The sequence below is a fragment of the Mobula birostris genome, chromosome 22, assembly GCF_030028105.1.
Source record: "Mobula birostris isolate sMobBir1 chromosome 22, sMobBir1.hap1, whole genome shotgun sequence".
In the NCBI taxonomy this organism is placed as follows: Eukaryota; Metazoa; Chordata; class Chondrichthyes; order Myliobatiformes; family Myliobatidae; genus Mobula; species Mobula birostris.
This window is the reverse complement of record NC_092391.1, coordinates 16,528,553-16,541,745: the sequence shown is the minus strand read 5'-3', so window position 1 is coordinate 16,541,745 and position 13,193 is coordinate 16,528,553. Positions and strand designations below refer to the sequence as shown.

At 40.0% G+C, this 13,193-nt stretch overlaps 1 protein-coding gene across 2 annotated transcripts in view; it reads left to right on the top strand.

Annotated features, from left to right (window-relative positions):
• nup188 (nucleoporin 188) overlaps positions 1-13,193 on the top strand; it is a 107,355-nt gene that overhangs the window by 66,657 nt on the left and 27,505 nt on the right. For both annotated transcript variants that reach the window (XM_072240116.1, XM_072240114.1), the window contains exons 29-33: positions 3,858-3,927; positions 4,303-4,370; positions 5,377-5,572; positions 11,641-11,718; positions 11,941-12,026. In XM_072240116.1, coding sequence (XP_072096217.1) covers positions 3,858-3,927; positions 4,303-4,370; positions 5,377-5,572; positions 11,641-11,718; positions 11,941-12,026 — 498 coding nt within the window. The remainder of the gene's footprint in view (positions 1-3,857; positions 3,928-4,302; positions 4,371-5,376; positions 5,573-11,640; positions 11,719-11,940; positions 12,027-13,193) is intronic.

Here is a 13,193-nt window from a genome sequence, read left to right as displayed (position 1 = left end):
AGCACTAGTGATGCGGGTTCAATTTTGCTGTTGTCAGTGAGGAGTTTGTACATTCTCACCATCACCGCAAATGTTTCCTCTGGGTGCTCTGGTTTCCTCCCACATTCTAAAGACATACATATGTATTGTGTGGCATGGGCTTGTTGGACCGGGAGCGCCTGTTACTGAGCTGTATCTCTAAATAAAACTGGTATTGATTAATGGAACTGGAAAAATTGAAATAAATGAAGCACAATCCAAGATGTTGGAGAATGGTATTGTGGGTTTGAGCAGTCCGCTTGCAGAGAAAGAAAGAATAGGAAGTCGGAAAGGCAGCGATTTAGGAGATACCCTGCATGTGGGTTAAATAAAAGGGGAGGAAAGTCAGAGTATTGCTCAATAGATTCTCACGGTCAATAGACGTTGGAAACACCACAAATATTGTCATCAGTGGAATAGAGGAAGAATTAAGGGAGGGGACTTGAATAGAATTGAAACAAAGCTTTCTTCACATCTACAATTCATGGAAGTGCGTGACTGTTGAAAGATATAAATCATGATTAAAATAAATCTTATTTGAACTACTTCAAATGAAACAGTCTCTAAAAGAATAGAGTAGTTTTCCTAACAGTGGAAATAATTTTATGTCTGCTCTACCATTCAACCAAGACATGGCTAATCTTTTACCCAAGGGTCTCCCAAACCCCAAATCCTTTTCTCCTTTGATGTCTAAAACTTATCGATCTCTGTTCTGACTGTGCTCAGTGAGTGATTCTCCAGCCTTGACTGGAGAATTCCCAAGGTGAAGGAATTCATCTCAACTGTGATTCTGTAGTCACCTTATCACGCTGTTTAGGAATTTTTAAAAATATTTCAATAAGTTCACCTTCTATTCTTCTAAATTTATGAGAGTACACTCAGCCTGCTTAATCTCCTGGTATGATAGATCTGTCCATCCCAGGAAACAGTCTTGGCTGCACTCTTTATTGAAAATTTGTCTGTAGATGGAAAGATCTGGCCTGTACAATGTCTATTTTCACTTGGACTCTATATAATTGCAATAAAGACCAACATGATAGTTGCCTTCCTCACAATTTGCTGCCATCCAAGGCAAGTTTTCATGATTCTTGTCAAGGACGCTCGGGTCCCTCTGATCACCAACTCGTTTCAATCTCTCATTACTTAAAATATAATGTGCTTCTGTTTTTCCCCCCACCAAGGTGATGATTTCACGTTTTCTACATGGTATTCCATCTGCCTTGTCCCGGTTGATTTATTTAACTTGCCCTGTATACCCTTAAAGTCTCTCAACATCCTCCTGTACCCATACTGCCACCAAGTGTTGTATAATGAACAAACTTGGAAATATTACACTTGAACTGCTGATCCAGATCATTGATACAGATTGGAAACAGCTGGGGATCTAGCATCTATTTAAATGAAAGATAGAAAATATAATTATATATTTTGTATAAATAGATGTATTTATAGTCTGTTTTAATGTTTCTCATTAGCTTTGTCTTCTGCTTTCTCTATCAGTGCTTTGGTCCTCCACTGAATTCTGAAATGTTTCCTTAGGCTGGCTTGCTTTTTGGGCAATGTACTAAACCTTTTCCTTTGATCTAGTGCTACCTTTAACTTAGTTGGAGCACTTTTCTTCTTGTTTTGTTTTGCCTTACGAGGTTATATTTTACTTGTAAATGGTGTATTAATGCTTCAAAACTGAGTTGCTGTTTGTTTACTTAATCTTTTAATCTAAGTTCCTGCCACTGTCTGTAAGGAGATTGTGTATTCTCCACATGACCATGCGGATTTCCTCCGGCTGCTCCACTTTCCTCTCACAGTCCAAAGACATGCCAGTTGGTAGGTTAATTGGTCACTGTGAATTATCCTGTGATTAGGCTAGAGTTAAATCAGAGGTTGCTGGGCGGTGTGGCTCAAAGAGTCGGAAGGGCGTGCATGCTCTGCTCTATCTCAATCAATCAATCATACATCATAGTCCAATTGAGTCTCACATCTTTGCAGTTTGCTTTATTCAGATTTGAAGTGCTATTGTGTTTTGATCACTGTACCCTATTAGATAAGAAATGTATTCTTGTCTCATTGCACATTAACTGAAATACCCAGTTTATTTGTTGGTTCCTCAACAGACTGATTTAGAAAAACATTTTGTTTTTACCTGCCATGAATACTTCATGCTATTACTGATACTTTATCTTGCCCAGTCACAATGTAAATTAAGTCCCATTTAATTATAGTAGTACAGTCGGTCCTACTTATCCGCGAGGGATTGGTTCCGGAACCCCTCGCGCGATACCAAAAGACGCAGATGCTCAAGTCCCTTATTCAATCTGTCTGAATGCGGTGGACCTTAGGACCCAGTGGAACCCCGGACCTTATTTAACCTGTCTCAGTGTGGTGGACATTAGGACCCAGCGGCGGAGCTCTGAATCCGCAGTGTTTCTGTTCACAAAAATAATCACGATCACGATTCAAAATAAAGTAGAAATAATAAAGCAATCGGAAAGAGGTGAAACACCATCGGTCATTGGAAAAGCTTTAGGCTACAGTCGGTCAACAATTGGAACAATTTTAAAGGATAAAGTGAGAAAAGCCCTGCCCCGATGAAAGCTACAATTATTACTAAGCAACGCAGTGGTTTAATTATTGGGTTTTAGGGTTTTGGGTTTTTGATCCTCCACATCAACCTGGCACAATGGAGAGCGCGCTCAGGAGCGGTCTGTCACTAGATCGAACTCGGGAATTTCCATTCCTGAGCCCGGCACTGAAACATATGTTTCTTAAGTGTTTTATATGCATAGAAAGGTAAAATATATACTAGGACAAACGTTTAACTAACTGATGCTAAATAATACCGGATGTACCTGTTCTGACTTACTTAGTAAGAGAACTTCCGGTTTTTTTCCGATCCCGATCCACGATAACCTACGCACATCCTCCCATATGCTTTAAATCATCTCTAGATTACTTATAATACCTAATACAATGTAAATGCTATGTAAATAGTTGTTATACTGCATTGTTTAGGGAATAGTGACAAGAAAAAAAAAAGTCTGTACATGTTCGAACAACGTGCTGGAAGAGCACTTCCGGGTTTTCTCGATTCGTGGTTGGTTGAATTCACGCATGTGGAACTTACAGATAAGGAGGGCTGACTGTACCTTTGTTATGGATACTATGGCTTTTTTAAATGTGTCCTACATTACCATATAGCCAGCTGGTGGTGTGGTGGCATCTGCAATGGACCTTGAAGCGAGTGGGCCTGGGTTTGAATCCAGCTAGCTTCTTGTGCTCTTTCCATCTGTGCTGGGTTGAGCGTCAAGCTAGCAACTTGGCCTCATATAAAAAAAAATGGACAAATGCTAAAGAAAGTGCAAGGTTGCTGCCCAATGCGCCGCAAGGCATGGAGAGGAACAACTACATTATCAAACTGGGAAAGTATGTAGATAAACTCGCACCAATGTTTTCTGCCACTTGCTGTTTCTGAGCTGCACCCAAATTGATTTTACTTCTCTGTTGAGATCCTTCCTGTTGTCTGCCTGTATTGTGTTATACCCTTACTTTAACATTTTTTTGTATTCTAAACGTTAAGCATCACAAAATATTTAAGTCCCAACAATGGTCACTTTAACAATCATGCCTCTGAATTTGCTGTTTGATTCTATGCATTTATCCCTGTTTGTGCCATTAATTCACCTACTTTGTCATGAATACTTCATGCAATCAAATAATTCACTTGGGACAGGGTAGGGGTCCCTGTAATATTATTGAAATCGGACCTTCATTGTAAAGGTGTTTATATCTACAGATTCTTTGTGCTTACAAACACAAGATGATGGATTAATTTTATTTTCCAGGGATCGATTTTGGGAAAATTTGACATCTGTGCTGTTTGGAGAGTTGCCAGCACCCTCTGACATTACAGAGGTATGATCTAATTTGTAGTAGTCTGCTCTTTTATTCTCCGGAGAATGCCCTCGCACCATTGAGGTCAACAGCTAGATCTAGCCGGTGAATGTCAAGGACAAGATCTTACTGTTAATTTCTCAACTGTTAAAATTGCCTTTGCAGCTTCCTAACTTTGTTAATTGATACTTCTGCATATCTGCAATGGTTTTCATAAAATCTGGGGTGTTTACTTCATGAAAATTGCATTGAAAGGCCAGTCTTCTAAACTCTCTCCATTTTTCACCATCTCTAAAGCTAGCTTAATGGTACCTGGGTATAAGTAATATTTGTTACCTTTCTAAATATTGTAGTTTTATTAATTTTTGCTTAATTAATTTTGGTTGTACTCCATAGAAGAGTGTCCTCGAAACCTGTGCCTTCACTCTGAAGATAATCTGCTTGGAAATATACTATGTTGTCAGGTACACCTCTTATTGATTTTGAAGCACTAACCTTTCTCTTTGTTGATCATTGTTATTTTATAAGTTATCACTAGTTCTGTAAATTTTTGCTGAGGTGCTTCAAACTGACCAAAGTCTCTGGCTTAAGTGAATTGCATTTCAGAAGCATTTCTGTCTTGACTTTTCCATAAAATCATAGAATTGTTACAGCTTGGAAGGTGGCTATTTAATTTATCTATGCTAGCTCTGATCTGATCAGTTGTTCTTGCCAGGTATTTCTTTCATAGCCCTGCAAGTTTTCTCGCTCTTTTGAAAGCAAAAGTTGAGTCCCTTTCTCCCACCATTTCAATTACTAAAGTTAATATCATGACCTGTTTAAGGACAGGTTTTTTTCATGTCACCACTGGCTCTTTTGGTAATCACTTAGGAGTCTCTGTCCAGTGATCCTTAACCCTTCTGCCAGTATTAAAACCTTCTCCATCATGACCTTTCATGATTGGAACATCTGTCAAATCTTTTGTCATTATTGCGTTGATTACTGTGCCTGCTTGCATGTTAGCAATATAGAAATTGTTTAACTAGAATGTTTGACCACAGCATCTTATCACTCCACTTCAGTCTTTACTAGTTTCATTTGTTCCGTTCAGTTGTTGAGGTGTCTAAGAAGTAAAAATAACATTTAGTTGATGGAATTGTGTATGGTGTTGAAGGTCTATCTTAATTGCAGCCTTAGAACAAATTCAAAACCTTATCTTCAGGCAGTTTTGGCTTAGATATGCATAACTTATAGGATTTTCTTCTTTCCATTAGTTATTTTCCTGATGTGATTTAGATAATCTTGTTGAGGGAAAGGGCATCTTTATTTGATATTTATTCCGTTTGTTTATTCTTGATCGTTACTCTTTATCACAAACCTATCTCATGTAAAGGTTGTTTCATTGATTTTCTACTGGTTGGCATAAAAGTGCAATGAATAAGTGAATTTATAAGAGGCTATTTCTAAATTTTATGTTTTTCATACCATTAGAGGTTCTCTGGACCAGACTCTAAAGAACACATTGAAAATGTTCTTTGATAAGAAACGATATGAATATTGGTCTGAATATATCAAGTCTCTTGTCATCTATATGACGGAAGCAGATACTGATGGAGCCTCAACATTTCTCGAATTCCAAAAGTTGATCTCAGCATGGAGAATGTTTCTTGTTCTGGCTACCAGCTACGTAAGCATTAAATTTATATATCTTGTATGCTATCGTGTGTTCGGGATACTGAGGTTAGAAGATGCCTGTTTTCAGGCACAGCTTCAATGGCTGTTACTCTGATGGCCAGACTGTGGCCTCAAATCAATGCGTGTTCAGAATCTGGACATTTCCCAAATGCCTGAAATATTGCTACAAAATGATGCTATTGCAATTGGTGCCCAGTTTGTTCAGATTGGATTGATATCTGATAAAGAATATAAATACAGTATTAGAACATTGTCAAAATGCCCAAGTTAATCAAAAAGGAATTAATTCTGGTTGTGATGTTGAGCTGCAAAATAAATGTCCATGTAATTGAGATCAGTGGAGCAGTTTTTAAATGTTTAAGAAAATTGCAATTATTTGCAGTTATTTACTAAAATTCTCTAAATACTTTGCAAGGAACTGGGTATTTGTACTTGCTTTTCTATGTTTGTAGATGGAATCTATAGGTCAGAGTCCAGGTCTATTGTGCTTTGAATAACATAGCTTGCAAGACCATTTCAAACAATATAAAAGAATCAATCACACTGGTGAATTTAGAGAAGATTGACATTAATGTTCTTTCCTATAGGACATTGGTAAGCTAGTTGGCCTTTACTAACAATATGGAAGCTTAATGGTCACCAGGAATGATAATGACTTTCAATTCCAAATAGGTTTCATTGATTTTATTTAAATTACCATCTGTCATGATGGTATTCAATCTCTTGTCTCCATTCCAGTTTGCTGGATACCAGATGCTGAATTCCAGAATGGTTTCAGCATGGAAGGTGGGCATTCTGCCATCAAGACTATCGGATTTGTAACTGATCATCTTACAGTCTTCTTCTCAGATACTTAACTGGGTCCATTTTAAATGCTAAAATTAAATGTCTCCATTACAGTGTGCATTTTTTTTGTTTTTTGTCCATTACCTTTATTCCTTACATCTTGAAGCTTTGGTGGAAGCATCCTTTTTTATCTTGATAATCTGCTTTATTCATTATTTCATTATTCCCTTGCAGTCTTCTCTTTTTTTTAATGAAGAACAACTCCTTTGGATTTAATTGGCACAAAAGCATTTATCTTTCTGGAAGTATATAGTCCTGGATATAATAATGTTGTAGCCAAACTAGTATTTTTGAAAGTTTCATCATCACCTCCTTGCACATGTAGTCTTTGCCCTAACTCAGAGTCCAGAATCCCTCACACTTTTATATTAAGCAGTAATTTATCCTGCCAATCATTTTCAATGAACTTTCAATAAACTATGTGAAAATACGTACAGATTTTTCTATTCTTGTAACCTTTTTACAGTTGGGTTTTCTCAGCTATATGGCTTCTCTCATTCTGACTATCAAAATGCAACAATTCACATTTCTCTGCATTAAATTTCATATGCTGGTCTGCTTACATCTCCTTTTCACATTTCACTGCACCTTCAAGTTTTCAGTCACCTGAATATGAAAGCTATGACCTCTTACAACCCAATATATTGAGTATAGGAGTTGGAACATTATGTTGCACTTGGTATAAGTCGTTAGTGAGGCTGCAGTTGGAAATTTGTGTGCAGTTTTGGTCACCCTTTTATAGGAAAGATGTGGTTAAACTGGAGAAAGTGCAGAAAAGATTTATGATGATGTTGCAGGAATTGGAAGGCCTGGGTAAGAGGGAGAGGTTGACCAGGCTAGTTTTTTATTCCTTGGAATGTAGGAGAATTCGAGAAGACCTTGGAGCAGGCATCCCAACCTTTTTTTCATGTCTTGGATCTATACCATCAAACAAGGAGTCTGTGTTCCACAGTTGAGAAACAATGCCTTAAGGAAGTGTTTAAAAATTATGAAAAGCATGAATAAGCAGGATGGTAACAATCTTTTCCCCAGGATAGGAGAGTCTAAAACCATGGAGCGTAGAGTTAAGGTGAGTGGTGAAAGATTTAAAAGAGACCTGAGGGGTGACTCTTCACCAGGAGAGTATATGGAATGAACTCAGGAATGAGTGGTGAGACAGCAACAATATGTTCCTATCTATGACATAGGTAGGAAGAGGGAGGAGGTTCTGAAAGCAGACTACAGGGAGTTAGGAAGGAAATTGAGAAGCAGGACCTCAAAGGTAGTAATCCATGGATTACTGCCTGTGCCACATGGCAGTGAGTATAGGAATAGAATAAGGTGGAGGATAAATGTGTGGCTGAGGGATTGAAGCAGGGGGCAGGGATTCAGATTTCTGGATCATTGGGACCTCTTATGGGGCAGGTGTGACCTGTACAAAAAGGACAGGTTGCACTTGAATGTGAGGGGGACTAATATCCTGGCAGGGAGGTTTGCACAAGGCTATTGGGGAGAGTTTAAACTAGAATTGCTGGGGGGTGAGAACCAAACTGAAGTAACGGAGGAAAGGGAGGTTGGATCACAAATAGAGAAAGCTTGGAGACAGTGCGAAAGGGACGATAGGCAGGTGATAGAGAAGTGGCGCACTCAGACAGATGGTTTGAGATGTGTCTATTTTAATGCGAGGGGTATTATGAATTAAGCAGATGAGCTTGGAGCGTGGATCAGCACTTGGAGCTATGAAGTTGTGGCCATTACAGGGATAGCTCAGGGGCAGGAATGGCTACTTCAAGTGTCAGGCTTTAGATGTTTCAGAAAGGACAGGGAGGGAGGCAAAAGAGGTGGGGGCATGGCACTGCTGATCAGAGATAGTGTCAGGCTGCAGAAAAGGAGGAAATCATGGAGGGATTGTCTACGGAGTCTCTGTGGGTGGAAGTTAAGAATAGGACAATAACTCTACTCAGTGCTTTTTATAGACCACCCAATAGTAACAGGGACATCGAGGAGCAGATAGGGAGTCAGAAAGGAGTAATAATAATAGGGTTGTCGTGGTGGGAAATTTTAATTTCCCAAATAATGATTGGCATCTCCTTAGAGTGAGGGGTTTAGATGGGGTGAAGTTTGTTAGCTGTGTACAGGAAGATTTCTTGACATAATATGCAGATAAGTCTACAAGAGGAGAGGCTGTACTTGATCTGATATTGGGAAATGAAGCTGGTCAGGTGTCAGGTCTTTCAGTGGGAGAGCATTTTGGAGATAGTGATCACAATTCTATTTCTTTTACCATAGCATTGGAGAGGGATAGGAACAGACAAGTAAGGGAAACGTTTAACTGGAGTAAGGAGAAATATGAGACTACAGGCAGGAACTTGGAAGCATAAATTGGAAACATGTTTTCTGTCAACCGTACGGAAGAAATGTGGCAAATGTTCAGGGGATATTTGTGTGGGGTTCTGCATAGATATGTTCTGAAAGGGAAAGGATGGTAGGGTACAGGAACCGTGGTGTACAAAGGCTGTTGTAAATCTAGTCAAGAAGAAAAGAGCTTAGGAAAGGTTAAAAAAAAACTAGGTAGTGATAGCGATCTAGAAGATTATAAGGCTATCAGGAAGGAGCTTAAGAATGAAATTAGGAGAGCCAGAAGGGGCCATAAGAAGGCCTTGGTGGACAGGATTAAGGAAAATCCCGAGGCATTCTACAGGTATGTGAAGAGCAAGAGGATAAGACATGAGAGAATAGGACCAATCAAGTGTGACAGTGGTAAAGTGTGTATGGAACCAGAGGAGATAGCAGAGGTACTTAATGAATACTTTGCTTCAGTATTCACTACAAAAAGGATCTTGGCGATTGTAGGAATGACTTGCAGCGGACTGAAAAGCTTGAGCATGTTGATATTAAGGAAGATGTTGTGCTGGAGCTTTTGGAAAGTGTCAAGTTGGATAAGTCACCGGGACTGGACGGGATATACCTCAGGCTAATGTGGGAAGTGAGGGAGGAGACTGCTGAGCCTCTGGCAATGATCTTTGCGTCATCAATGAGGATGGGAGAGGTTCCAGAGGATTGGAGGGTTGCGGATGTTGTTTCCTTATTCAAGAAAGGGAGTAGGGAGAGCCCAGGAAATTATAGATCAGTGAGTCTTACTAGAGTGGTTGGTAAGTTGATGGAGAAGATCCTGAGAGACAGGATTCGTAAACATTTGGAGAGGCAGAATATGATTAGGAATAGTCAGCGTGACATTGTCAAAGGCAGGTCATGCCTTACAAGCCTGATTGAATTTTTTTAGGATGTGACTAAACACATTGATGAAGGTAGAGTAGTAGATGTAGTGTATATGGATTTTAGCAAGGCATTTGATAAGGTACCCCATGCAAGCCTTATTGAGAAAGTAAGGACGCATGGGATCCAAGGGGACCTTGCTTTGTGGATCCAGAACTGGCTTGCCCACAGAAGGCAAAGAGTGGTTGTAGATGGGTCATATTCTGCATGGAGGCTGCTGACTAGTGGTGTGCCTCAGAAATCTGTTCTGGGACCCATACTCATTGTGATTTTTTTTATAAATGACCTGGATGTGGAAGTGGAGGGATGGGTTAGTAAATTTGCTGATGACACAAAGGTTAGGGGTGTTGTGGATAGTGTAGAGGGCTGTCAGGGGTTACAGTGGGACATTGATAGGATGCAAAACTGGGCTGAGAAGTGGCAGATGGAGTTCAACCCAGGTAAGTGTGAGGTGGTTCATTTTGGTAGGTCAAATATGATAGAAGAATATAGCATTAATGGCAAGACTCTTGGCAGTGTGGAGGATCAGAGGGATCTTGGGGTCCAAGTCCATAGGACACTCAAAGCTGCTGCACAGGTTGACTCTGTGGTTAAGAAGGCATATGGTGTATTGGTCTTCATCAGTCGTGGGGTTGAGTTTAAGAGCCGAGAGGTAATGTTGCAGCTATATAGGACCCTGGTCAGACCCCACTTGGAATATTGTGCTCAATTTTGGTCACCTCACTACAGGAAGGATGTGGAAACCATAGCAAGGATGCAGAGGAGATTTACAAGGATGTTGCCTGGATTGGGGAGCATGCCTTATGAGAATAGGTTGAGTGAACTTGACCTTTTTTCCTTGGAGTGGCAGAGGATGAGAGGTGTCCTGATAGAGTTGTATAAGATTATGAGAGGCATTCATCGTGTGGGTAGTCAGAGACATTTTCCCAGGGCTGAAATGGCTAACTCGAGAGGGCATAGTTTTAAGGTGCTTGGAAGTAGGTACAGAGGAGATGTCATGGGTAAGTTTTTTACGCAGAGAGTGGTGAGTGCGTGGAATGGGCTGGCGGCAGCGGTGGTGGAGGCAGATACGATAGGGTCTTTTAAGAGGCTCTTGGATGGATACATGGAGCTTCGAAAAATAGAGAGCTGTGGATAAGCCTAGGTAGTTCTAAGGTAAGGACATGTTTGGCACAGCTTTGTGGGCCGAAGGGCCTGTATTGTGCTGTAGGTTTTCTGTGTTTCATTTAAGGAGCACTTCGATAGGTACTTGGAGAGATGGGGCTGAAAAGGATATGGGCCAACCACAGGAAATTGGGACTAGCTCAGTAGGCACTGTGGACTGGTTGGACAAAAGGGCCTGTATCCGTGCTGTACTACTCTATGACTCTTGATAGGCAGTTAGGAAAGCAGTGGCTCTCTACTGACCCTTGGCAATTTTCACAAATACTAAAACAAAAAGAAACAGCAGGGACAGAGGGGAGGTTGCTGCTCCCTCACAAGAAGTAGTATGTACAGTCAATAGCTATCTTAAGCTGTTTACCCCAAAACCTGAGGAAGTCAGTGAGCAACTGTTGAATTGAAGTCAGTCTCTGGAACATTAATATAGAGTCCCTCCTCAACAAGGTATTAGACCCAGAGAGTGGATAGTGCTCTCCCAACCCTGAACAAAGTGCAGTGTAAAATAGCCAAACAGCTTTATAGCCCTCTTCTCATGACTACCACTGGGGAGAAGTACAAGAGCCTGAAGACTCTCACTCATCGTTTTAGGAACAGCTTCTTTCCTTCCACCATCACAACAGTCGATGAACCTATGAACACTACCTACTTTGTTATTTCTCTTTCACACTATTTATTTTATTGTAACTTAAATTTGTTATGCCTGCACTGGACTACTGCCACAAATCATCGGATTTCATGACTTGGGTCAGTAATAATAAACTTTAATCATATTGATTTTTAGTTTGTTTTGTTCCACAGGAGGAGGTGATGCATCTTTGTGATTGTTCACTCCGGCTGCAATTACTACATGATGTTCTTGAAACAACCAAAGTTTTGGTGAGTTTCTTGCAATTAACTGTATTTTGTTGTGTTTCTCACAATTAATTGAATGCAAATCTGTTGTCTTGACAATGATCTTGAGATTTGAGCAATAATCCAGCACTTTGAATTGCATCACTCAATTCTGAAAGAACATTTGGATTTGTTGGAAATGTGCTATAGTTTGATATTTGACTACCTTTTATATGCTTGACTCTCATCTTATAATTCTTTTGTCAGCTGACAGTTACCTCATCTGCTCCATGCCTGCGAATGGGATCAATGCTCGCAACACTGCTTTTAATCCTGCTGAAACAGTGGAAAAGGTAGGAGACAAGATTAGAGTGATTATGTACAATGTGTTTGGAATGATGTCACAGACTTTACTGAATATCGTTTGCAAATTTTAAAATATATCGTGTGTTCTGTTATATGTAATAACATTTGTAAATGTGTATCTTTTTCTTGTTGTAGCCTCCTATTTGTTCTTAAATAAGATCATAAGAAATTGGAGCAGAATTAGGCAACTCGTCCCATCGAGTCTGCATCACCATTCCATCATGGTTGATTTATTATCCTTGTCAACCCAATTCTCCTGTCTTCTCCCTGTAACCTTTGACACCCTGACTAATCAACAGCCTATCAACCTCCGCTTTAAATATACCAAATGATTTGGCCTGCATAGCTGTCTGTGGCAATGAATTCTACAGATTCATCAGTCTCTGGCTAAAGAAATTTCGCCTCATCTCTGTTCTAAATGGACATCCCTCTGTTGTTGTGAGGCTGTGCCTTCTGGTGCTAGTTTCCCCCGCTAGGAAGTATCCTCTCCACATCCAGTCTATCTAGGCCTTGCAACATATGATCGGTTTCATTGGGATTCCCCCTCATTCTTCTAAAATCCAGCGAGTAGAGGCCCCAGAGCCATCAAACGCTCTTCAAACATCAGCCCTTTCATTCTTGGGGTCATGCTCATGACCTCTGGAGTCTCGCTAGTGTCTCTTCTTTGATAAGTAGGCCAAAGCTGCTCACAAATGTCAAAACAAAGTTTAAAAAATACATTTTAGGATTATATCTTATACCAGCAAGTAGTGCAGCAGTTAGCGCAATGCTTTAAAGCACCAGCTGCAAGACCGAGACTCAATTCCCTCCACTGTCTGTATGTCCTCTCCGTGTCCATGTTTTTTTCCTCCTACATTCCAATGATGTATGATAAGCGTTAGAGAGTTGTGAACATGTCATGTTGGTGCTGGAAGCATGGCGACACTTGCAGAGTGCCCAGCACAATTTTTGTTGATTTGATTTAATGCAAGTAATGCATTTCACTGTATGTTTTCATGTGCATGTGTCAAATAAAGTTGATCTTTAAAAATTTTGGCCAAGAAAAGGTCGAAGCTATTTATCCTTCCTGATTATGCATCTAGAAATATAGCTGAAGCATTGCAGCTTTGGACATTGCCTTGAATTTGCTACTCTATTTAATTTAAAGAAGTGAT